At 34.8% G+C, this 25,062-nt stretch overlaps 4 protein-coding genes across 4 annotated transcripts in view; 1 reads left to right on the top strand and 3 right to left on the bottom strand.

Moving 5' to 3' along the window:
- The window catches only part of LOC129796090 (zinc finger protein 431-like), a 382,644-nt gene that overhangs the window by 165,234 nt on the left and 192,348 nt on the right, over positions 1-25,062 (bottom strand). The window lies entirely within an intron of this gene.
- Positions 1-25,062, bottom strand: part of LOC129796188 (luciferin sulfotransferase-like) — a 220,233-nt gene that overhangs the window by 165,234 nt on the left and 29,937 nt on the right. The window lies entirely within an intron of this gene.
- Positions 1-25,062, top strand: part of LOC129796108 (uncharacterized) — a 38,699-nt gene that overhangs the window by 5,106 nt on the left and 8,531 nt on the right. Inside the window, exons 2-6 of the mRNA XM_055837836.1 lie at positions 13,320-13,638; positions 18,925-19,119; positions 21,552-21,769; positions 23,666-23,729; positions 23,802-24,095. Of these exons, the coding sequence (XP_055693811.1) occupies positions 13,374-13,638; positions 18,925-19,119; positions 21,552-21,769; positions 23,666-23,729; positions 23,802-24,095 (1,036 nt within the window). The 5' untranslated portion in view covers positions 13,320-13,373. The remainder of the gene's footprint in view (positions 1-13,319; positions 13,639-18,924; positions 19,120-21,551; positions 21,770-23,665; positions 23,730-23,801; positions 24,096-25,062) is intronic.
- Positions 2,781-5,186, bottom strand: LOC129796198 (estradiol 17-beta-dehydrogenase 11-like). Its single transcript, XM_055837974.1, has 3 exons — positions 4,311-5,186; positions 3,111-3,236; positions 2,781-3,031 (listed from the first exon to the last, which is right to left on the bottom strand). The coding sequence occupies exons 1-3, from the start codon at positions 5,099-5,101 to the stop codon at positions 2,962-2,964; spliced, it is 987 nt and encodes a 328-aa protein (XP_055693949.1). The 5' UTR covers positions 5,102-5,186; the 3' UTR covers positions 2,781-2,961.

The raw sequence follows: 25,062 nt of genomic DNA, 5'->3' as shown, positions 1-25,062 counted from the left end.
ACCAAAAAAAGCTTTTTTTTTAAATTCATAATCCCTAAAGAGAAGATAAAGAAAAATGTCAAAGCTCCTATATAATGTGATGTTAACAGGGGATTTGTTCTCTCAAGAGGAGTATCACTGCGAAACATCCACCCATCTCCTATTTTTTTTCGCTTTAGTATCATCCTATTTAATGCCTTTCTTCAGGGGCTTGGGGTTGTATATGGCTTTAAAACACAGGGCAGAGACTCCCAAAGACTTACCAAGTGAATTAAATTTTAAATGTACCCATCATAAATATTTTCTCACTGGATTAACGCGAAGAACGCGATTTTCTCCGGGAGCTTTAATTAGGCGGAAATTAATTTTATTTAATATACAAAAAAATTCACGAAGCTTCCTGACTTGTTCTCTCCTAAACTTCGGGTAGAAGATGCTTGGGTGTACCTTCACATTTAGAATTTTCCGCACTCATTTATAATAATTCCCCTTAAATGAAAGTCTCTCAGTCTCTCCATGTTAAAGCTCCGCGAGGCATTTTGTGTAAATATAAATTAAATTTTCCTGCAATTTTTTTTTATCCTATGCATGCTGAAAAGGAGTTTTTTTTTCGCGTGGGGAAGGGCTGGTTTTGTGCCAAAGAATTGTTAATTTGAGAAACATTTCATGTTGTTTTTCCATCATTTTCTTCCATCATGAAGATTGAATTAATTTTCAAGTCCAAGAAAAGTCTTTGTATAGGAAAATCCTTCTTTCGTGGAGAGTTGGGGCAATGATGGTTTGGTTGAGAGGTTCCTTCGACAAATATAATCTCTCATCATTAATCTTTGTCACAATCAACTCTAAACGATGTTTGAGCTAAAAACAACTCATCGAGGGATGTCTGTGTGTACGGTATGATGGGAAAGTCGTGGGGGTGGGTTTTGGAAAATTGTTAATAACTCCAAAAGGCAGAGAGAGAGAGTGTGTCCATTGATTTTCTTCTGTGCTTTTCCCCATCCCACTGTCATACAACATAAATTGTCTCAACTATATGCTCTCCAAAGCAGGGTTGGGTGGGAGAAGGGGGGTGGGGCATTTGGATGAAAAATGAGTTGGAGGAATTGATGAGTGGCAATCACGGAAAGGGAGTGATGATTTTCCAGCAAGAAGGTGGAATTGTTGTGTTTAATCAGCTGAACAAATTCCAACAAATCCTTCTCCGTATATCCTCAGTGCTTCACCAGCCCCCGCGCTTCCCAAGTGCTTCACTCTCTCTCTCGAGGTTCGATACATATCGTGCCATTTTGCCATTTAGAAAATTCCCCAATCTCTCAACTCATCCATCCATCCTGGGCTGTACGTACAGTGCCACATCAGACAATGCGACCTTTTCCATCTTTCGCTCCCACTCTCATACCATCAGTTTTTCCCTCGCATGTATTTCCATACACCTCATACTCAACAATATGCGAGTGGGGGTGGTTCTTTCCACCTCTTCTCGTGTGTTTTTGCTGTGTAAAATACACAAATGACACCCTTTTGCAATTTTCAATTCCCACCAAAGTCCGCCCTCCTGTTGCTCTCACATCGAGTCACACAGCACACCAAAGAATATTTATGCACAATGTGCTCCAGTAGTTGTCCAGGAAGCCACACACAGCTCCACTCACAGCCTTTCCGTATACACCGGACTGCCACATTAAATATTCACACGATTTAATGTGAAAACCCATTGCAATTTTCAAACATTAACGCGTAGATTAGCTACGGAATTCCTGCTGCATCCCCCTAGGAAAAGCACTCGAAATAAATTAAAATTAATGATTTTTTAAAAATAATTTAATCAGTAATTTAATCCCTTTGTAATCATTTCAAAGTAAATCAGGGAAAATTGGATAATTTCTGAGGATTTTCTTTTTGTAATAAAGCAAGGTACAAGTGTGCAAGGATATTATAGAGGTATCCTAGTTCACGATATGGCATTAGCTATCGTATTTTTCGAGAGCTTCTTTTCCTCTTCATCAGGTCTGCAAAGTAAATAACAATTACCCAGAAAACAAATTTTGCCAATAATTGATCTCAATATATTGAGTCAATGTTAGTCCGCATGATGATCGATTATTGAGCAATCAAAATTAACCTGAATTTGATAGATTGAATGATGATTTTTTTGGTCTAATGATTTGTTTAATGGGAATGTTTATTTGTAATGGTGAATAATTTCTCTTTCAATTTTTTTTAAATGTCTAATGCACCAATACCATAGAATTTGCTCTTAATCATTCACATTCCTTTCTAGTTCTCAACTCTTTCAAAATCTTAATTATGATGTTTACAAGATGAATGAATAGTACAATTTGCTGTTGAGGACTCTCCATGACATTCACATTTTGCTGCAATCCCTTCACAATCTGCATAAAGGGCAAAAAAGAAAGAAAGAAAAAAAAATCTCGTGAAAAATGTCAAGAATGATAAAATAGTGCACTGAGCTGTAGCTGGCCATCGAAGGGACTCCTAGTAAATTTGTCGCAAATTACATGCCATTCTTGTTCAATTTGCATTCACCCCATTTGAGGAAAATTGAGTATCTTCCCATGGGGCACATTTGAAATCCACCCTAGGATGATCCATGGGGCTAAGCACTTTACTATCATCCATTCGGTGTGTATGTGCGGCATGGGGGAGGGGGATGAAAGGCGAATGTAATAGTAAATTAATTGAATTTCATCTGCAACATCGTGTGCCAACGATGGAGTTGACTCTTTGGAGAATCTCATCGCAGGAGCAACGATGTCGGGGTATATATTCATAAAATGGAATTAATCTCTGCAATTTATATCCTTATGTTCCCTCACATTGTCTCCCTCTACCCATCAAGGACACCCAATTCATTGCTAAAATATTATATGGTGTGTAGTAATTGTTGCACAATGTCCTTTTTTCTGTGGGATTGTGCAACGTGCACTTCACTGCATCTCACCAACCACCAATCTTTGGGGATCAGGGAAAATTTGCACTACGACCAAATGCCATTCTGTAGAAGCGCCTGATGATGTTGGAAGTGAATGTCCTGCAATGGGGAGGAAAACATAAAATAGCGTAATAAAACCTCATGAAGTGGTCTCCCGGATAAAGGAGCTCCTTTTTACCCCATAAAAATCATTAGGAAGTAGAATCCACTAGGAATGGCAACATTCCTCCGTTCCCACTTAATCCCTTTGACAATTGCATCAGCAGCATCCGTGGGGGATATTAGGAACATCTTCCCTTTGAGACTGTGAATGAAAAATCAAAAATGGGGGTAATCCACAATTTTTTCTAAACTCGACCAATTTGTTTAAAATGATTTTCATTTGCATTAGAAATACAGTGGGACCCCAGTACAACGACCACTCGGATGTACTCTTCACACTCATTATTTTCAATGCGCGAGAGTAGTATAACCAAGTGGTCGTTGTACTGGGGTCCCACTGTATTTAAAAATAAATTTATGAAATTGTTTTATCTCAAAGCACATGAAAATAATTAAATTGTGGCAAAATGAGTGAAATGGCCCCACATTTTTTCGGCGCTAAAAATTTGCATATAAAATTTCCCCAAAGGGAAAAGTACCTGCTTTTCACATGAATTAGTAATTCATTATAATATTCACATTTCAAAGCAACGTGGAGACCATAATATTTGGATAAGTGGCGTATTTTATTCAAATAATCCACGTCATTTTCACATGCATTCACGCTTAATTATTAAAATTCATTTTATCCCAGTAAATTTTCGGGATTTCCTTTGTTATGTGTGAAATTTTTAGGTGGATAAGGGACAGCATATTAACGATAATAAATGCTCTAAAATGCATTTTTAATTTTATTACAGCTAATTATACTTCTCTCCATATTTCTGAGGTTTATAAATTTTAGATGTTACGTCATAAGCATAATCTGTATTTTAATACAGATTATATGATTAGGTATAATTTATGTAAATTTTGCAGGGACGAAGTTAGGATTTTATTCAATGGGAGTTTTTAGATTTTTTTTCAATCTATTTTAATTTCTTCCATGAAATATCAATTAATTACTCGTAGTTTATTTTACATTCATTCTAATGCATATGTACCGCTTGTACAGTATATAAAAAGAATATATATTTTACCCTCTATAAGAAATTGAGTAATAAAGTTGTTGTGTTCACTTTTCTCAAGGTTTTCCAACTTTTCAAAGGCGAAAGTTAAATGTTGTGCTATGTAAAAATATATTACACTTGCGAATATTAAAATACCTTCCGAAACTTCTAAAATAAATATTTAAATTTACAATAATCCTAAAATTTAGTTTGAAAATAATACAAACTTGAGATTTTCCGTGTAGTCTGTTAGTTCTTTTCGTGTTGCCATGTAGAAGGGAAAGGCACATGTTGTCTTAATTTTATCTTCCCAATTGTTGATGAGGATTTCTTGGTTGAGGCACGCCATAAAGCCACGAATGGCAAAAAGGGTAGTTCCGTAGACAGTCGTGGAACTGGGTGTTAGCCCAAATGAGGAAGAAATAGCTACGATGTGTCCTTCACCTTGTTGCACCATATCCTTAAGGAAGAGTTTTGTCGCCAACATTACTGATGTCACATTAACTGCAACCATTTGTTCTATTTGCTCTTGCGTTGCTCTCATTAAGGTAAGAAGGCCAATGAGGCCGACGTTGTTGATGAGAATGTCAACTCTTCCGAAATCTCTGTGTATTTCATCGCGAAGGGATGCAATTGATTCAAAATTTGCAGCATCCACTTTGTAGGCAATGGCAGTTGCTCCCATTCCCCTGAGATCATTGGCTGTTTGTTCAGCTTCTTGAAGATTAATGTCCACCACCGCAATCTTGCACTGCTCATATGCCAATCGTAGACAAATATAACGACCTAGGCCATTGGCACCACCCGTCACAAGCGCAACTTTCCCAGACAAATCTTTGGCTTTCCATCGTCGATGGAAAATTCCACAAATAGTTCTTAAGAATCCAATAATACATGACACGGAGAACATGGAGAAATGTATAACAATTAGCCGCCAACGCACCCATGCTGTTATTCCTTTAGCTTCGGAGGGAATATAATTTGTTGTTTCACTACTAAAAACACTCGAAACGTCCATTTTTTTACAATGACTTTACCACAATATTTTTTTCCATAGAAAGCCGTCAAAATGATCCACACGCACCAGACACAATATAAACACTGGTCTGGCTCAAAAGAATTTTATAAAAATACAGATTAAAACGCTTCAATCGCTTTGTAAGTATTTGTGTGTAGTCTCCGCACGCATGTGTTAATATGAAATAAATAAGAAAGAAAGATAAGATAAATCACAAAAGTTTCATTTTTCGTTGCATTTTATTTAAATTCAATTTTTAAAATCAAAATTAATTAAATCTATAATTAAAGAGGATTTTTTACAAATATATTATTAGTTGGTGTTCCACTTCGTTGGCAACACCAAGTATTGTAATCGTCGGAAAAACCGACCATCTCAGATCGGGCTCAAACTTGGTATGAGCACGTTTTAGACATCCCACAGTACGAAAATGGTGGTGGAAAATTTTTGATCCGGCCGGCCTGCCGGCCTGCCGGCCGGTGCGCCAAACTTTGCCTTATAGCTCGAGAACGGTAATAGATAGAGACTTCGGGTTTGAAGTTTACTATAGAAATGTGGGTGTAAAATTTCATTTTTTCGCATTTTCAAAATCCAAGATGGCCGCCGTTCGCCATTTTGAAATACCGTCAACCACTTCCCTTATAGCTGGTGGTCTGAAATTTTAGTATGTTATAGAGCTCAGTGAGACGTTTTCATCGATAATTCATACTTGAAAATCGGTCAAGCGGTTTAGCAAATATGGCGACCTAAAGCAAAAAGTGTTTTTTCAATATAACTTGAGAACGGCTTGACCGATTTTGACCATCTTGGTATCAAATGAAAGGTATTGCGAAGCCCTATAACTGTCTAGAACATTCCAAGTTCCAAAAATGTCCGCAAGAGGCGCTAAAATCAAAAACAAAAATTGCCTAACTTTAAGGGGCAATATCTCCGAACATCTGTTATAGATTTCCTTTAAATTTTGATATGTTATGACCTGACTCAATATCTATCACCAGTCCGAAAATGAAGAAAATCTATGTCGCCGTTTAGAAGATATGGCCATTTGAAAAATTCTTGAATTTGAAAAGTTCTAACCGCTTGTCTGATTTGACTCAACTTAGTATCAAATTAAAGGTTTTGCAATTATCTACAACTTTCTAGAACATCAAAAACCTCTAGAACCATTCCTTCAGGACGAAAAATACGAAAAACTCTTTTTGTGAAACAAAAATCCTCCATTTTGTGTTCTAGAGGTGACCTTGTAAATCATTGAGATATATATATCAAATAATAGCTTATTTCAAGACCTTTCCAAAACTAGTCACGAAATTTCTGTAAGTGTTATATAACTAGAGATATGACCATTTTTATGCATCAAATTGCTGAATTTCACAAAAAAAATCAACTTTGCCTACTAATATTGCTCACAAATAGTATTTCAACGCATAAACAAACTTCTACACGTTGTGGGAGACCAACTCTTATAACTGGACGCGTTATGATTGACTTTCAATTATCACTGGCTTTTCAAAAGAGCAAAACGTTTTAAAACTTTAATGAATGTTTTTTTTTTATTTTAAGTATTTTTTTTAGCCGAAAAATACATGCTTGTTTGCTTCATTTAATGTCTTTGAGCGATGACTTTCAATTTTAAATTAATTTTCTACATCAAGTTTTATTTACGTTTGAAATGCTTTGTGTATTAATTTTCACTTTGAATAATTAATTTTAATTTCACATCGTGTTTATTATAATTGTGTACGAGTTTTCTTTGTATAATGGAAGTCTTTGGATCGTTCTGTTGAAAGTCAAGTGGGAAAAGGGAAATATGATACGAAATCAAACAAGACGTTTTAACAGTCGATTCATCTTATTGATTTTCCCTATAGCTGAGTGTTCTTCTTTTTTCCCCCTTCATAGGTATACCCTAAAGTTATACCTATTTTCCACCACGATTAATTCCATTCAATCATGGAGCCTTTATTTATAGTTTGTGGACTTTCCTCCATGGCACACCTACCCTCATAAATAAGCTAACGTGTCCGGAAGTTATGAATAAGAAATTGCCAAGTAAAACCTTCAATAAAAATCTCTTATTTCGAAGGGGGTTGGTATGGAATTTACATTGGCAGCTTTGTGTGTATTTTATTGCTATTGCCACAAGATTCTGTGTCACATACAATTTTTTTGTGCTAGCAATTTACCGTCCAGTTTGAAAGGAGAAAAAGAGTCTACTTCCACGTTGGCACTTAAATCAATAATGATGCTATTTATTTTGATATAATTTCCACATTTGACAGATATTGGGATTTATATTTGTATCCTAAACACATTTCTGTGGTTGGGATTTGTATAAATCATTAATTAATGTTGGTTTGAAATATGAATTTCGGATATTTGTGGGTGGTGTCTGAAATTGCGTTGAGAGTGGGAAATATTCGTTTATTTCTGGATTAGGTAAAAGCGTTCAAAAGAGCGCAAATATTTGAACAAACGTCTCTTTAGCCAATAAACCACAACTGAATTTTCCACCTTTATCACCACAGCTGTATATATTAAATTGAGCAAAGTCAATGAATAATTATGAAATGGAATTCAATTGAATAAAATTCATTTCAAAATGAATATTTTGAAACCAATTTCGGTATTGAAATTCATAATTTTATGATTTGTTTGAGCTAGAACGTAAAGTGAAAATAGTTGGTCTTTTCACTTTGTGAAATACCTACCAACTAATTAAGCAAAATGCTGAAGAACAGATGCTAAAAAATTAATATTGTCGATTGTTTTTCACCTACATTAATTAAATGAAAACTTCTTTTGTAGTGCTAAAAATATACGTTCGTTTATTTTATTTAATTTAGTTTGAAGAGCACATAGATACAATAATAAATTTGAAACATGATAAAAAAAATCTTGAAGTCTTGAAAATTTCTTCTACTTTTAATAAAAATTTAATTTTTTTTACGAAAGTTGTTCGGACTCCTTACATGGGTCAACTTGTGGAAATAATTTTAAAACTTTAACAAGCCTTAAAGCAAAACAACAAAATGAAATAGTCCTGCAAGTGTCTTCAACAAAATGAAAATCTCATGAAGAGTCTCATTCTTTTACAGCTACATCCCTTTATTGTGCCACCCCATCTCACACGGGGGTTGGTGACAATAAATAGAGATGCAAATGTCTCTTCAAATTTCCTCCTATTTCCTCGTCGTCTTTTCAGAGTGGCAGGATATCTCGAAGCTTTTCGTACACTCACAAAAAAAGCTCAAATCATCGCCTGATGAGCTTCCATTCTTCACAGTCGAAAGTACTTCCTCAGGCTGATTTTGGGGCGCGGGAGGGGGGTATCTTTTGGGTGCTTTCTTGGAAAGTTTCACTGTGCAAAACGCCAAAAGTTTGTCACAATAATATGAAGCTTTTCACCATCTAAAAGAGCTTTTAATAGCTATACCCAAATTGTTGATTGAAGAAATTTTCCAATTATATTTCTTTAACCTCCTTGAAAGTTTTAATGTGAATGAAATGTTTAATTATTCTTACTCTCTTGCAGAAAAACTGCAATAAAAGTAGTGAAAGAAGCATTTTTACCTATACAGGGATTTCATTGAGAGCTCCACTAATTATAATCAATTGCACGTTGATGGATTTTGGTCGTTGAGAAATTTGTGAAAAAATTACGCTCTCTCTCTCTCACAAAAAAGCTCCCCAAGAGGGAAGTTCTACGACACGTAATTAAATATCGCCCGAGTCTGCAAATTGAAAAATCTTTGAGTGAATATACCATGGAGTGCGGGTGCTCCCTTGAGAGTTTCTCTGAAAATTAGACTGGAGATGACTTCCTCATTCCATTTAGGGAATTGTGATATAATAAATCTCCCTTGGCGAGATGTGATTTATTGTAGGCCCGACCACATTAAAGGTGGTATGATGGCAAAAAGTCAGGAATTCATCAAAAGAAAAGCAAAACCCTGTGAAGTGCGCACTTTTCCCCCTCGCAAAGTTGTCATCATTTGAATATTATATAACTTGAGAGATTCAATCGTAATTAAATTTAACATTGAAGTGAATTTGTCCAAAGGGAGATTTTTCCTAAAAAAAATATCGCTTCAGATAAAATTTCTTCTTTAAGAATTTTTGCTGATTTTTTTGTTTAAAAAAAATGTATTTTACCTTTTTCTGCGCTTTAAAAAAAAACGTCAGGAAAAGCAAAAACCTGAATGAAATGAAGCTTTGTTTTGAAAAACCTTCAGGCAAAACTGGGTTTGAAATTCATACAAAATCTCTTCACTTGAGTTGAACTTGCAAAGCAAATTATGAAAGAAGAAAAAATATATTTATAAAAAAAAAATATTTAATTCAGATCCCTAAAAGTCCTTATATTCACGATAAATCGTTCCTTCCTGCCTAAAATATTTTGTTTAACGTCTTTGTATTTAAATTAAAATTTTAAAAGTTTTATATGAAATTGCTAATGAAGAGAACAACAAATGAAAGCTTCCAACCACCTCGTAAATATTAAAAATTCTTTTGGTGGAAAATTTTTGCACTTTGGTGTGAAAATAATAAAGAAAAAAAAAACGTGTCCACAAAAAAGAGAATTCAGAGAGAATGCTGCACGTTGTGACATTTGATCTTGAAATTGCTTTTTATACGAAAAAACAGGAAAAATTGTGTCAGCAGAAGCTCGCATTGTGAATCCATTCGAGCGAATTAGTCGCTGTCCCGTGGGTAAATAATTAAATCAACAAAGCTGGGTACATATATGGACCTAAAAACGTCGAGAGGGTAAAAAAGAAGTAACGTATTCATTTCACAGAGGTGAGGGACAAATTTATTTTAAAAAATTCACTCCATGTCTGTGAATCCACTCAAATGTGAGAGTAAAAATTGAATGATTTGAGGAAGTTTCTAAAATTAACTTGAAGTAATTTATTTTCAGAAAATGATAATTTTTTTTTAATTTGAAAATTAAATTTAATATCTTTTAGTCACTTTTACAAGTCATTAAATAAAATTAGATAAAATGAATTTATTTGGAAATGTGCTATATTTAAAATAAATAAAATGCTGTTGTTTCGATCTTAGACGATGCGTGGTAGATTAGATAAATTGAAGTATTTGCTAAACACATATGATCCACAAATTGTATCAATTGTGGCGTAGTAAACCTCTGAGGAATCCAATTAATTTCACAGCTGCATGAATATATTCGATTAGTCTAACTAAGCTAAAGTATGCAGAATACCGTGTGGTTTGGAATTTCCAAGAAGATTCTCTCAATGTTACCAAACTTGAAATATTAAGTGAGATTTAGCATTAAGCAATTAGCAAGTTTTAAATTGTTGAAGAGGGTAATACACAAACTCAATGATTTCCCCATCGAAATCCATAAATTCCACTGAATTGTTTGAGAGAAGAAACAATATTCTTCTATTTAGGGGATAAAATTGAATTTTCCTTCCAAAGAAACTTTGAGAGCGAGAATCAATAAAAGAAACATTTTTACTCTCAGACGCCAAATGGATGTAATTAATTCCTACTGTTTCCTTTTACTCACACCCCCAGTAGACGTTTGCTTTACTACACCGCAAAAAAAAACACAAATGAACCTCCATCTTTCACAAATAAAATTACCATCGACCTCCGTGGTAAGACACAGAGAATACCAATGAACGTCATGAATTTTTGAGTGAAAGTTTTGGAATAAATAATAAAGGAACAAAGGCAAAAAAAATTTCATTCTTTATTGGATTTCAAGAAGAACAATCTTTTTTTTCGGTACAAAAATGCTAAAATCTATTAAAAAATTAAATGATTAGTCGAATGTTTTAAAGATTGAAATAAAAAGACGAGATATTAACGGCTATTACCGTTTGATTTTATTAATATATTCTAAGGATTATTTATTTTCTAATTTTGACATTTTTTCCTAACATGACATTCATTTTTACAGTTTGACAAATGTTTGACGTTTCACCTTTTTAAATTTTGACATTTTTCCAAGTATTTGACATTTCTTTCTTAACATTTGACATTTACTATTAATATTTGACGCGTTTTTTAAATTTGACATTTTTTTCAAATATGTGGTGTTTATTCTAACGGTTCAAGATAAGACTTTTGCCTTTGTGGCGTGTACTAAATGAAAATTCAAAATTCTATAGGTATTTAAAAATTAAATTTTATTTTCTAATCGATATATTTAATGACAGTTGAGCATAGAAAAACTCCAACTATATCTATTAAATTTTTATGAGGATTTTCATTGTCCATCTCATCCATACAAAATCTCATGATTGTGATGGGAATAATAAAGAGCTTTCACTCGAGCTTTTCATCTCTCATTCTTTTTTAATAAATTCGCATGACTATAGATTTTTTTTTAATGTGTTGTTCCTTCACCCACAATTTATCACTTTCATATCGTTTTTCAATCCATTTAACACTGTGAGGGAAATCATTTTTTTTCACATTGAGTAATAGAAATCACCGTGTAGGGAGAAATAGGGTGAAATGGAACAATTTAAACTCTCTGCAAGCAAGTTAATTGTGCGAAAGCTCCATTTGGACTGTGCGAAAGGTGTTTAAACTGCAAATATTGCGGGGATTTATATATATATAAAAAAATTGAGAAATCTGCTGGAAAGGTTTCTTGTTTTATATGGAGGAAGGAGGGCTAATGGTCAGTGCAGGATTTTTCTCGTAATTCCACATGACGGAGCTTTTCTTGTACATACGGCCACAGACTGTTGTGTCCCCCTTTCGAATCAGCAAACATCATTCTTTTTCTCAACAAAAATCATCTCAATTTTCACTCTAAGAATTGTGATATGTGCACAATAGATACATGTATGTATATCTGTACGAATGGGGTGGCATGAGTGACATGTTGTGTGGTTTCAATATTATGAGTATTTGGTGCGATTGAATGAGATGTTGTGTGACTAACTTGATGTATGTTGCAACTTTGCAGCCATTTATGGGGGTGGTTCGTATGGCACCCCCGAGAGGGTTTTGTCATGTATAACTTCCCTCTGCAACACTATAAACATGTCAAATAGCAGAAGGAGGTTGTATGATGTTTTGGGGAGATAGAAGAATTTACTCGAATGCATTGAAACAGTAGGAAGTCAAAATGAAAACTTTTCCTTCCGGTTGTTTCTCCCACGTGGCCAAAAACTATTGACAGCAGGGTTTTATTTTTCTTTATTATAGCAAGTGGGTGGCTTTTTTAAAATTTCGATTTCTTCCTCTTGAACTATGATGTGACAAAAAGCTTCGAAATATTAAGTGACATGTTACGTTGTATTTATGATGAAAAAGCTAGATGGAAGCATGAATTAGGGGGAAAAATTATGATCTATGAGTTTTTAAGAAACTAATTTTTAGCAGTCAACATTCCTATTTTAGCAAAAAGAAAAATTTTAAGAAGAATTTTATTACCTTTTGCTCTCGAACTAATAAGCATCAACAACGTACTTCTCGTCATGAGACAAACAAGACGCAGAAGAAGTTTAATTTTCTTGAATATTTAACTACTCTAAAGATGTATACCTGAGTTTCGTCTTTATTTTACGAAAGTGCTACCAAAGTGTTGCAATTTTGAAGCGGAAGTGAGAATGAGGGTGCTCTTCTAAAATGGTGCGGTTGATACCATCGACAGAGAGAAAACTCAATTACGGTGCACTGTGCTCTATACTTTGGGGTTTATGTTTCATTTAGTTGCATCAAAAGTAAAATTATGATATGCTCTGATAATGAAAATATTTTTTGTGATTTTATTAAAGTAAAAAAAAACTGTTTGCGGGTTTTGTATTTATGCATTTGAATGTGTTTAATTTTAATCAAGATCCAATTTTCTGCACAATGATACCAAAAGGTATGTCTGCAGTAGCAATTAAACATGGTTCAGTGGACTAAATGGATGTTGTAATTAAATTGAGGAGTATTTTGAATAAATAAACTCTCAGCAGGGACTCGATTGCCCTCAAATCTGGGCGTTTTATGTGAACAACGTGTTAAAGAAATACAATTTAGTGGCAGAATGTGTGCAGAACCGTTCAAAATTTCAATGCGATATTCCCCTGCTTCACATGTTAAAATGATAGTTAAAAATCACAAAATTAAAAGGAGAATGAATACCTATAGTTGAAGCATTTTAATCTCTAAACATAATTAAAATATTTTATGCATTATGAATTACATAAGAACGGGAAATTCTTTTATTTTCCAGATTTCACGTGACTCAGAGCGGGTTGGGAGTACTTCTTGGAATGGTGTGTGAGTCATGTCCGATGTTGAGCACCCACCAGTATCCGATGAACCAGAAGATTTGGATGATTCACACCCACATGAACAAACTAGCCGGTGTGCAGGTGTTGCATTCCGTATCATCTTCTCAGCACCCGGATTGGTACTCCTTGTGGCAGGCTACTCGGTGATGGGGGCACTTATTTTCCCACTTTTGGAAGCACCCACAGGACAAAACCCTGTTGCGGCGTCCATCATTAAAAGCCGCGAAGACTGCCTCAGGGAACTGTGGACAATTACAGGTAAGCCAAATACTTTTTTTATTTTGTTTTATTTTCGTGTGTAGAGGTACTCTTATTTTAACGAATGTACAATTAACATTGCTTCATACTTCAGGAACTCCTCGGAATATTTCGGTTAATTTTTCTATTTAATTCCTTTTTTTCGTTTCGTTAAATCTACGCAGATACTAACACATCTTTTTATAATATTTTTCTTCAGATTTCTTTTAATTCAGGAATCGCTTTTAATGCCTTTCACACACATGCGTTGAATTCCAATGAGAAATTCAGATGGGACGCGCAGTGAGAATAAATTCAAATTTAGAGCTTTATGCCTCCCTCGGCTTCTTTTTCTTGGAATCATCCATAAGCAAAATTCTAATTTATTTACAAGGTGGATAAGTCTATTAATTCCCAAGGAGAATTACGTTAAAAAAAATGTCTAAATAAATAAATAGGATTTTTCGATTTGGTTTCTGTAAACGAATGGTGTGGTGTTGAATTTTTCGTGGTTGCATGAGGGGTATATCATCATTTTGTAGAAGAATATCTGACACTCTTCTAAGGGCGGGGGAAGATGAGAAATTGTATTCTCCATCTTTGCTCGGATTTATGATTTTGTGTGTTTATTTGATTTAATTTCTCCGCCTTATGATTTTTTGTCGTGTTTCAATCAAAGGACATCCCAGGGATTCATCTGACTTTGCCTTCTCCTCTTTTCATCATTTTGTCATTTTTCCCCGGGAAATTGGCAGAAATCCTTGGTATATACATATTTCTTGTTATCTCCTTCGGTGCTTCACCACAGAGAATGTTGTGTTAATGAAGCTCAAGATTATACTATATGCACAGATGTCCTTGGGATGTTTTTTTTTATATGAAAAGAGTTTGAGTCGCATGAAGAATCCTTCGAGACATACGTTAATATGTCTCGCTCTTGTATAAATGATGGGATTGAAGGTAAAATGAGGGAAATTTGGGGCGGTGGTGGGGAAGAGCGGAAGAAAAATTAAGGAGCAAAAGATGGAGGAAAATGTCAAGAAATATCATCAAGTTGTGTGACCCCGGCAGTTTATCACCTTGAGCCATGTCAAATGTTTAGTGCTTGGGTGGAAAATTTATGGTCCACAGCAATTCTCAGTCATGCCACAAGATGAGTTTGAGGAGCATGTTTAATAGCAGAAGCACTAATTGCCGAGGACATAATCACCAAGCGAGAGTGGAGTAAATCATAAAAAAAATCCCTTTTAAAGCTACCATAGCTATAAAATCATCCCCGTATGCGCAATACAAATCCCCACATAGTACAGCATAGATACACGAGATGATCCTCTCGAAAGCACCATATCGAAAGTTAGATGACGTGGAACACATAAAATTAAACTATTAAATCTCCCTGCCCAATTTACTACATATATAATACGCGTGTGTTGCAATTTTTTGGCACCCACCCAGAGGCATCACCAGGAAATAAACAAGGTGAAATTTATTGATCGCGCTAGTGTGAGGAAGAAGCTGGATGTGCTGTTGTCCCAGGCGGGGTAAACTTTTCACATTAACGCCACACTCCATTGCTCTTCCATCAGTGACTAAGTTGAATTTGATTATCGCACCTCCGATAGAGGTGAAAATCAAACACAGACGATGGAAATCACCCCCAGGAGGGGGTGTTTTATGGCAAAAATTTATGATGGCCTCAATTGGCGGTGGGATCTTCCATGACAGGAAGGGCTAAATATATTGGATTTTGTCTCAATGTACATATATGGCAAGATAAATAGTTAACGTTAATGCTGTAAATTGTGGTAATATTTTTTTAATGATTTTTTAACAAAAAGATAATTTACCAAATAATGAAAATTAGAAATATTATTGCTATAGAAGCTGAATTCGAACATCTAACAGTTGCAAAAGAAAGGAAAAATTAAAAGTCCAAATTCCTTTTACTTCAATAAATTCTCTAAATTGTTATAATATGTAAGTATGTATTTTGCGGAATAATTTATGTATGTAGTTTAACTGCAGCTTAGCTCTATTTTAATAAAAAAAAATTTCCAGCGCTCTATCAGAAAATTCCTATTACATATCTCATTAGGAAAATTAATGAAAAACTTGTTGTAAGCCCGTAAAATATTCTCTTCACCATTTTCACTTTTTTTTTCGAAAAATTTTCCTTTATGAAAATTAATGCATTGTACCATACCTGTGGTTGTACTTAAATTCCAGATTTGTTCCGCCTTGGGGTATATACCTACACCAAATGGGGGAAAATCATTCAACAGACTATGAAGTACGACAGGCAAGAGGTTTACCCTTTCCACATTTTCCTCGCTGTTTTTCATTCTCTCTCTCGCGTGTTTTCCACCTCAGTCGGCGTATTGAAAAGTTATATACTTTGCGGTACAAGAACTCCTGTTGTAGACACAACCCCCACTTTGGTGCGTTTGACGCTTGGTTGTTCACAGAAAAAAAAAGAGGATCTCTTCATCCATTCTTGTATGAATTTTAATATTTTTATTGCTCACATTTTTCCTGTTGCCTGCAGTAAAAAACATCACCATAGGTATAGATAAGTTTTTCGGCAGCTTTCTTTCTGTCTGCTAGCTCCCACAAGGGTGTTTGAGGAAGCCTAGTCCTGGGAAAATCGTGGTTATATTGAAAATTATATACTTAAAGCGGAAGCAAAATTCACACACCTAAAATACATAGATAGGTAAAGTAAAGAGCTTTCACAGGAAATTCTAACTTCTGCCAGAGAATGAACCTATGAGTGCATTTTATTTCTGTAGGCCAAAGAATCATGATAAAAGGACAATTTAAACTGATTCCTATTAAGGAAGACATAAATAAGAATATTATATGTATAAAAACAAATCTTTAGAAGAAAATTTTAGAAATTGTGGACAAAGAAAAGTCTTGAAAGTAAGGGGTATAAAACAATCAAATGAATATATCTCTCTAAAATTCTTCTAATGCGTTATGTAAAATTTCAACGTATGAATACGTGAGTGAGAATGGAGTTGAATAAACGAACTTCACCTATTTTTTCTAACACCGAGTCCCTCAAGTGGGGCCACGCACTTGTGTATTCGATTGGATTTGTCCACCATTTGTGAAGGGGCTTTTAAATCAGAAAAAGCTCTTTGCCAGCTTTTCACGTGGAAGCTCTGTCATGTGGAAAGCTGTCCACTTGAACTTATGAATTTCCCAGGAAATTAAAAATAAATTGGAAAAAAGTCCTTAAAGCTCCATATAGGAAGTTTTCAATTAAGAGGCTTTGGGTTTTTTTTTTCATTTTATGTTTGCTTCATGATTCTATACGTAAAAATACTGTTTTGTCCAAGTTTTTAAGCTGACTAAAAATCACGAAATGATTGAATCAGAGAGAGCTTTTTTTTTAAATTAGTTTATGTAATTTTTACATTTATTTTGTACAGGTATGTTTGTTATAATACGGAAGAGATACACACATACATCACACGTCATATTCTGATAAAATGTAATTTTTCAAAAATATTTACGTGTGAGGGAGATCTGAAAAAAACACAAAATTCAATTTACAAAAGAAAAACTCATTATCATTCACCAACGGAATTGGAAAATTGAATTGTTAATTTATTTTTTATTGGATTTTTCGGAAATATCAACTCAATAAATAGTATAATATTGTTTATTGCAAAGCTTTTATAATTACATTTTTCCATTTGAAATTTTCATAGTTATCAGGAATTTATTAAAACATAAGGAAATGAGTTTTATTGTACTTTAATCCACTAATTAAAAAAAGGTTATTATTAATTTCCTTAGTTTTAAATTTTTATTGGAAATTTATCGACGGCTCGTATAGACTTTTAATTTAAAATTATAATAAAATGCACTTTTGCGGTCAATTAGTCATAAAATTCATAAAATACAACAAAATATGAAAGGTATTTTCATTTAGTAATCGATTTTATTGAGTGTTTCAATATAAAACCCTTTTTTCTTGGTAAGTTTATAAAAGTCTCTTCCATCTATTCATCTAACTCACATCTAATGCAGTATATTCTCACCTTTTCTGTTGTGATTCTCACCTCTTTGTTGCCAACACCATCCCTCTTACGTTGGAATATTATAAGGTGTGGGATATTAAATTTAAATTGAGGAAGAAATGTGCTACCTGAGGGTCCAATGGGTTACACAACACGCACGAATTTCAATGGGAAATTCTCATGAGAAGAAAACCACTTTTACCCACCCACCCTTGTGTGAGGATGCTGTGCTCTACCAGATAAGATTCTTGGTGTCTCTGAGCATTTTCACCCCACTTTTACTCTTTCTTCCTCTTTTCCTGTTCGAAACTATACCTACTGATGAAGGTATTGCTCACAGGCTAACGATAAATTTTCTGTGTGACCCAGGAAATGGCGTGGAAAAACCTCGGGATGGAGAATAATTAAAAATTGTATAAGCAAGTTTATTTGGAAAATTTCCTCTTCAATTAACACAAAAACTTTCATCATCAATCTTCAGGAAACATTTCTATTGGTGTGGTGGATATTCAAATTGCCCCGCAGAGGTTTTTTAAACAATAAATTAAGAGATTAACAGAGTTGAAAGCTTAATTGTATGTGAAATTGATTTATTTTTAAATATTTTGTTCAGCAATTTCTAACATTTACTTACCATTCATAATTTATTTGTAAAGCTCATAAATATTTTCTTTTGCCCGAGATTACATTAGGCAGACAGTCAGAAAATTAGTTTAATTTATTTTGATTCAAAAAATATATATAAAAAAAATTCTTTTTTAAGAATAATTTCTTGTCATAAGAATTGGATACTATTTAAGAGAAAAAAATCATTTAAAGTCATTTCAAGATATCAACCAAGATATTACCCAATCTAGTTGAGTCTCTATTATTGAAACATAAAAGAATGCTTCGAGGCCCTTAACTTGAATGAAAAAAAAATGTAGCTATGTAGCTTTATGAGCTCGATGGGTATCAAAACATGTTTATTTTTTGTAACCGACGCCTTTCATATTTCCATCCAATCAGTGTCACTTCCACATCATTCTTGTCCATCACACCAAACGCGTCCAGTGTTAGAGCACCCCATCGTTTCTACGGAAGTAACACTAGCCCTCTCTTGTGGGGTGCAAGAGTAGGATATTATTCAATGAATTCATGTAATAATCTTTGCGTGCGAAAATTTGCATGAGAATTCTGAAAACAATGCATCACCGCGAGAGGAAATGTGATAAAAGAAGGATTGTGGAGATTTTCCAATGGACTATCATAGTGTGGTTTATTCTCTGCTTTTCAGAGCGCCTCAATGTGCTCTACGAACGCAATTGGACGCTCCTGGTGCATGAACAATTGCGTCGTTTTGAGGGATCCATCGTGGCTGCCACAAAGGGTGGACTGGTGGAGGCTCTTGGGACAGATCATCGCTTCAGTGCGCCTAGATGGTCCTTCACTGAAGCTCTCATCTATTCTGTGACCGTTATCACAACTATTGGTGAGTTTTAACAATTCAACAAAAGCTTAATTTTTCCGTATAAAATATAATATTTATGAGTGTTCTTATAAGTGTAGTCAAAAATCCATTCAAGAGGGATGTTTTTGGATAGTAAACTTTACTTTTTTTTTTTTAATAAAAAAGATGAAACAATCCAATTTAAAAAAATGTCTAGTGGATTAGATTATATGAAGATTGAGATTACTTTATTAACGGTTGTGGCATTTGAATTTGAATTTTTTGACAATTTGTACAATTCTAACATTTGACATATCTTTTGAAAGGTTTGACAATTCTTTTTTAACGTTTGACTTTTATCCAACGTTTGATATTCATTTTCTTTCGTTTGACACTTCTAATATCATTTCTTTTAAAAACTTTTACGTTTATTATAGCGTTTAAATATGTATGTACGTACGTACATATGTACGTACCCCTCGTATAAGCCGAGGTGAAAGGCTTTTGGTACATATGTAGATATCTTTCTTTTCAATATTAGGAAAATATTCAATTTATATTCTTGCTAATGGGAAAAATCACTGCTATGGTGTTGACACAAAATTTCCAGTAAGAAATCCCCCTAATCTTAAGCACCCCCCCCCACAGTGCGAGAATTCTGATGGTAATTGATCCCGGGGAGGAAATTGATTTTTGTGCGTTTTTTGCCCCCCATCTTCATTCATTTCTGTTTGATTTCATTTTTTTTTTGTGTGCGAAATTCTCCATCAAATTCTTCTGAGAAGAATCTCTATCTGTGTGCGATAAAGTATCAGAGGGTGGATTATTTAATGAATTTATATAGAGACATTTTCCCATTGCGTGGGGGGTTGGGGTGGTTTCCGTAATACTTAAATAAATATTGGTTTGATGCTTATTTGAATGTTTGTGGAATGGAGTAGGAAAGCACAGACGCAATTGAAAACGCACAAAGTGAATCCGTTGTGGAGTATTCCAGGGATTAAATTGTGACACATCTTCCGCACTGTGAGTTTATGCCTCTCAGTTGGGGGTCCAGAGAGGGATGGTCTGGTGTCGAAGGAATTGAGCCCCCCGGGGGTGGTACGATGCGACAGGGTGTGTGTGTGTGAGGGAGAGCATGAAATCCTCATTGTGTTTATTACCCCTCGTATAAGCCGAGGTGAAAGGCATTAGGGCACATGTGGGGCTTTATCACGTTTCCACGGAATATATATAACACACATTCACTCTTTGGCGACTCTCTCGAAGACACGGAAAAGGTGAAGAGGCAATTCGGTGTTGATTAATCTAATTAAAATGTAATTGGGCTACAAAATTCTCACATTGCTTTCATCCACCATTTTCACACCCCGCACCAGAATTAACTTCATAATATATGATACAGGGGGTGAATGGGTGGATATTTCAAAATGCCTGACAGTCAGGAGTCACCCCTTACTCCTGGGGCACGTATAGAGCACCTTCATCTTCTCATCATATGGGGTATAAGGGGAGGGGGGGGAAGGTGGATACAAAGGAGAGTTACTCCATGTAAGGTGGGATGTATGAATCCATTGGTGCGAATTTGTCAGAGAGAACACTTCATTGAGGAACTTTGGGGAATTAGCAAGACATTACAAGGGATGAAAATCACCATCCCCAAGACAGGATTATTGCTTGGAGGAGTTTAATTTTGAATGGGGGTGTAACACTCTTGACATCTTCTTCCGTACTACTTGTTACATGCAACTATATAGCGTCAATTGTTGTAAAAGTTGAGATTACCCAAACGCTTGACTATATAGTTGGTTTAAAGTAAAGTAGATAACTCATTTGTTTATCATGAATGTATGTAGCGCAGTTCCTAATATATATTATGAATGCTATTTTGAATAGTTTTTCATAACTGATATGGGTTTAAAGTTAGGGATGGGCATTACCCAAGCTTTTACATTACCTAATCAAGTTATACAATGTTGTGTTGATATTGTAGATAGATTTATTTTCCGTAAATAAGATGACAATGTAGAGAGCCATAATGAGAATTTGAAACATTTTGTTCTCTTCTTGCATAACGATAAATTAAATTTGCAAACACTGAAATTGATATTAAGCTTCTCACAAGTTCTAGCATGTGTATTGAACCTGATTTAAAGTTAAGGGAAAACTGGCCTAGTTTGGATCTCTTATATGTAAAGTTTTTTAGATGTAGAAAATTATGGGAATAATAAAAGTATTAAATTGACTTAAAAATTATCAATAATTGATTTTTATTTTTTCTTCTTTTTGGAAAACCTTTTAGAGGTCCAAATTGGAGTATCCTTTCTTCCTCTTCTATTTGATAATCTTTTCTTAAAAATAGGAGAAATTTCATAAAAATCAAATAAATCAAACAATTAGCTATAAATTTAAAATAAACTAAGGTTAAACGAACTGAACGAACCTAATATTGAAATTTGTTACCTTAATTGCAGGACATGGGAATTTAACACCACGTACGTCGGAGGGAAAAATCGTTACAATGCTGTACGCCCTCGTGGGGGTGCCACTGATGTTACTTTGTCTCTCGAGCTTAGGTGGGCGCCTAGCTGAAGCTTTGCAGTATGCTTACATGAAGGTGTGCCCAACACGAAGTCATGGGGATCGTCAGAAGTGCCGAGAGAAGATTGCGGGTGACCATCCAATGGATCAGGTGAGTTTAGTCATTTCAGCAGACCGATGAAATCACTTCGTTATGCTAAGAGATGTCCTGCTGGGGGGTTCTTTCTGCTCCAATGAAAATTTATTGAGGGCTTTGAATGGAGGGAGGGGCTGATTTGAAGAAAGGACACACCATTTGATCCCAAATCAAAGCCCCGCTTTGTGGTTATATGCACAAAAACCCACAGCCCCCACAGTCTGAAATGACCGCATGTTTAATTGGAATTGTGTGGCTACGACTGTGGAATGTGCAAAACCTTAAAAAATCAACCCTTTTTAGGGTCATAGGCTAACCTCATAGAACCATATCCCAGCATCCGCCTTTCAGCACACCTCCCATCGCTAAGGTATAAAGTCAAATAACATTGTAATTATAAATGTTGACTCCTCTTCCGGTACACAGATTATGAGGGTCACATGGCGGAGCGGTGTGTGAATCGAAACCACAGAAATTGAGATTGAGTGTGATTAAAATTGCCAACTCTCTTCCATTCACTGGAGCACATCCAATGTTCAATTTGGAGTGCTGTGGGATGGAATTCATTAGAATTCCATCCTCAGCTGCGGCATCAAATATTGCAACACATTTGCTGTCCAGTTAATGTCCTTCCCCCATGCTGAGCCTAGATATTCAGATACCCTAATATAATCCAATTATATGCGGCATCCTCAACGAAAAGGGAAGACCTTTTAACTTTTTTGTTGTTGTGCATAGCAAAAAAAAAATCCCATACTCCATTGTGAGTGACCTCGTTGGGAAATCAATTCCATCAACTTCCGGGAGGATATCGTTGTCAGTTTATTTTATAAAATAAAAAAAACTTAGAAAAATTAAAGGAAAGAGCACAATTACTTTTTTTTGGAAAGGATTCTATAAAGTATAAAGAATCTAACGACGATGCTTTAATAATCTAATTTTACGATATATTATACATAATGTACCTATCGAATAAATCCTTTCTCTCACATGTTTTCTTTTTAATTTATTAAATTTCAAACAACATGGAATGTGTGGAAGACGCTACACGTGCTTGCTAAGCTTCTTGTTCATATATTTGTGAAATATTTAATAAATCCCCTTCCACGAGTATTTGTATTTGAAATTTGATCATGTTGAGAAGAATTAAGGAGAATAAAAAAAAGGAATAAAGGAGAAAATAATGAAAGTCAATAAAATCTTCTTGACAATGAGTCCTCAATTTTTCGAATTACCCGCTCCATATATTCTGCCGTCTTTCTTGCAAATCTCTCTGATCAAGATTCATTCCAAAAGGCTTTTATTGTATAGCTGAGAAGCTTTTTGGTAGCATAGGGGAGGCGTATGTCTCCAACTGAACCACACCAATGCGAATAAATGAATGTATTTGAATTGATCTTCCCGGAGAAATCAAAATCAATTCTCTCACCACAAAATTCGACAAGAGTCAAACCTCAGTGATGTTGGGTGTTGTATGGATCAACTTGGGGCTTGGAAGGGTGTTTGTATGCGAGGGGTTGGAGCAATGGATGTGCCGGAGGATTCTTTGCCGCTAAAGCTAAAGTTCCGGGGATGATGGCAAAGCTGAGAAAGGATAATGTATTCAATTGTGGGTGGATTTCTACCGCCAGCCTATAAATTATTTATTCGTCACTTAAATAACAGACATTTGTGATATTTGCATAATTAATGAATAATGAAGATGGTGATGTGTGGTGGGGATGGCACTGTGAAAGGCACACAGAGAGTTTTCCGTGCTCAAGAGAGCATGAATTTTCTCTTGAAGCTTTATGCTGCGAGTGCGGGAAATTGACATGAGCCACACTCCTTTCTCATCTCCTTCTACTTCTTCCCCAAACCCTCACATATGTATAATAATTAATTTTTACCCTTAATTCACTCTCGCATCAGGTGGATTCAAATTCACATCGCTACGACGCCCTCCAGAGGCACAAAGATAATTCCAAATACGAAGGTAAGGCTCTTGCAATGCGGATGAAACTTTATGCTCAAATTCCTTTTTATAAAGTAAATTTAACTTCCGCAGAATCGTGCCATCTCATAAGAAATTCACCTACAAAGACACTCAACAGCACTCCACATTCGTCACCAATGAAGAGCTTCCAGGGACCCCATCAGACGTCACCGTATCCACCATCGAGTGGTCCAATTGGGGGAAATTCAGTGGTTTTCTTCCCAGCAAATACCCTTCAGTGCCAGACACATTTTGGTGGCAGCCATCAGATGCCTGTCAAGTACCACGGGATGATGCAGATTCATCAAACGACTCACTTTGGGACACCAAATGCTAGTCCAACACTCCATACGGCAACAGTTCACGGTGAGTTTTTTTTTCAAATTCATTAGCAATTTTTTTTCCTATTAATGCTAAAATAATATCAACATAAAACATTTTAAATGTTCCATTGTTTATTAATTGAAATTATATATGTTTTATGATCCGATATATGTAGAAAATTTTTGCATAAGCTCCCTACTTCCGCATGAATGTTTCCATTATCATTCAAAAAGAAATAATTTTCACGTTTAATATTAAATCAGAAAATAATATTCATTTGAAATTTAATATGACAATGGGATATGTAATATAATTTAAATAGTATGGAATAGTACAAATATAATTTTAAATTAATTTTGTGATAATTAGAGTGAAAATCGCTTATGCAGGGAGTATTTAAAGAGAGAGAGAGAGAGAGAGAGAGAGAAGTGATTAATTTGTAATTATGTGGTCACCATTAAGACCAAATAAGCTGGTTCAGTGTAAATGTTGATTCTATTTAATTTTCCGCATCCTGCCATTAGAAACCATCTAATTTGCATAATATCAAATATCGAAAGCAGTGTATTTCAATATGAATTACACCTCCATTACAGTAATTATTACTTTAATTGGTACATTACCTACATATTCTCATACAAATCTCTTTGATTATTATCTGAGAAGCATCAGAAACATCGAAATTATCCTTTCTCCTGATGTTAAATCAAATCCTTCAATTTCAACTACATATTTGTATTTATATAGTAGATTAATTGTCAAAAGCATATGGACTTTGTTCCCTTTGTTCTGCTCCATGGATTTTGTGTTTTGCCAACACAATCAATCAAATCAATCCATATGGATTGTAATGCATTTTCAAATTGGACAAAGTTCAAAGCTAAATTTAGCTCCTTGACAAAATGAATTCTCTTCGTTTATTGAAAGGAAAATGTGCAAAAGCTTACATTCAATCATAAAGACCTTAATTAAATATGTAGAGAGGAATCAAAGCTAAAATACTTTATTA

The sequence above is a fragment of the Lutzomyia longipalpis genome, chromosome 4, assembly GCF_024334085.1.
Source record: "Lutzomyia longipalpis isolate SR_M1_2022 chromosome 4, ASM2433408v1".
NCBI lineage: Eukaryota > Metazoa > Arthropoda > Insecta > Diptera > Psychodidae > Lutzomyia > Lutzomyia longipalpis.
The sequence above is the reverse complement of the archived record's forward strand: the minus strand, read 5'-3'. Positions and strand labels throughout refer to the sequence as shown.

What these genes read in the sequence shown, in the direction of transcription:
- LOC129796198 (XM_055837974.1), bottom strand. Translation starts at nt 5,101, where the DNA reads ATGGACGTTTCGAGTGTTTTTAGTAGTGAAACAACAAATTATATTCCC. An exon ending in GACTACACGGAAAATCTCAA is followed by an intron (nt 3,237 to 4,310) that starts GTTTGTATTATT and finishes TTTCATTCACAG; the next exon opens with TCTCAAAGGGAAGATGTTCC. An exon ending in TTCCTAATGATTTTTATGGG is followed by an intron (nt 3,032 to 3,110) that starts GTAAAAAGGAGC and finishes TCCCCATTGCAG; the next exon opens with GACATTCACTTCCAACATCA.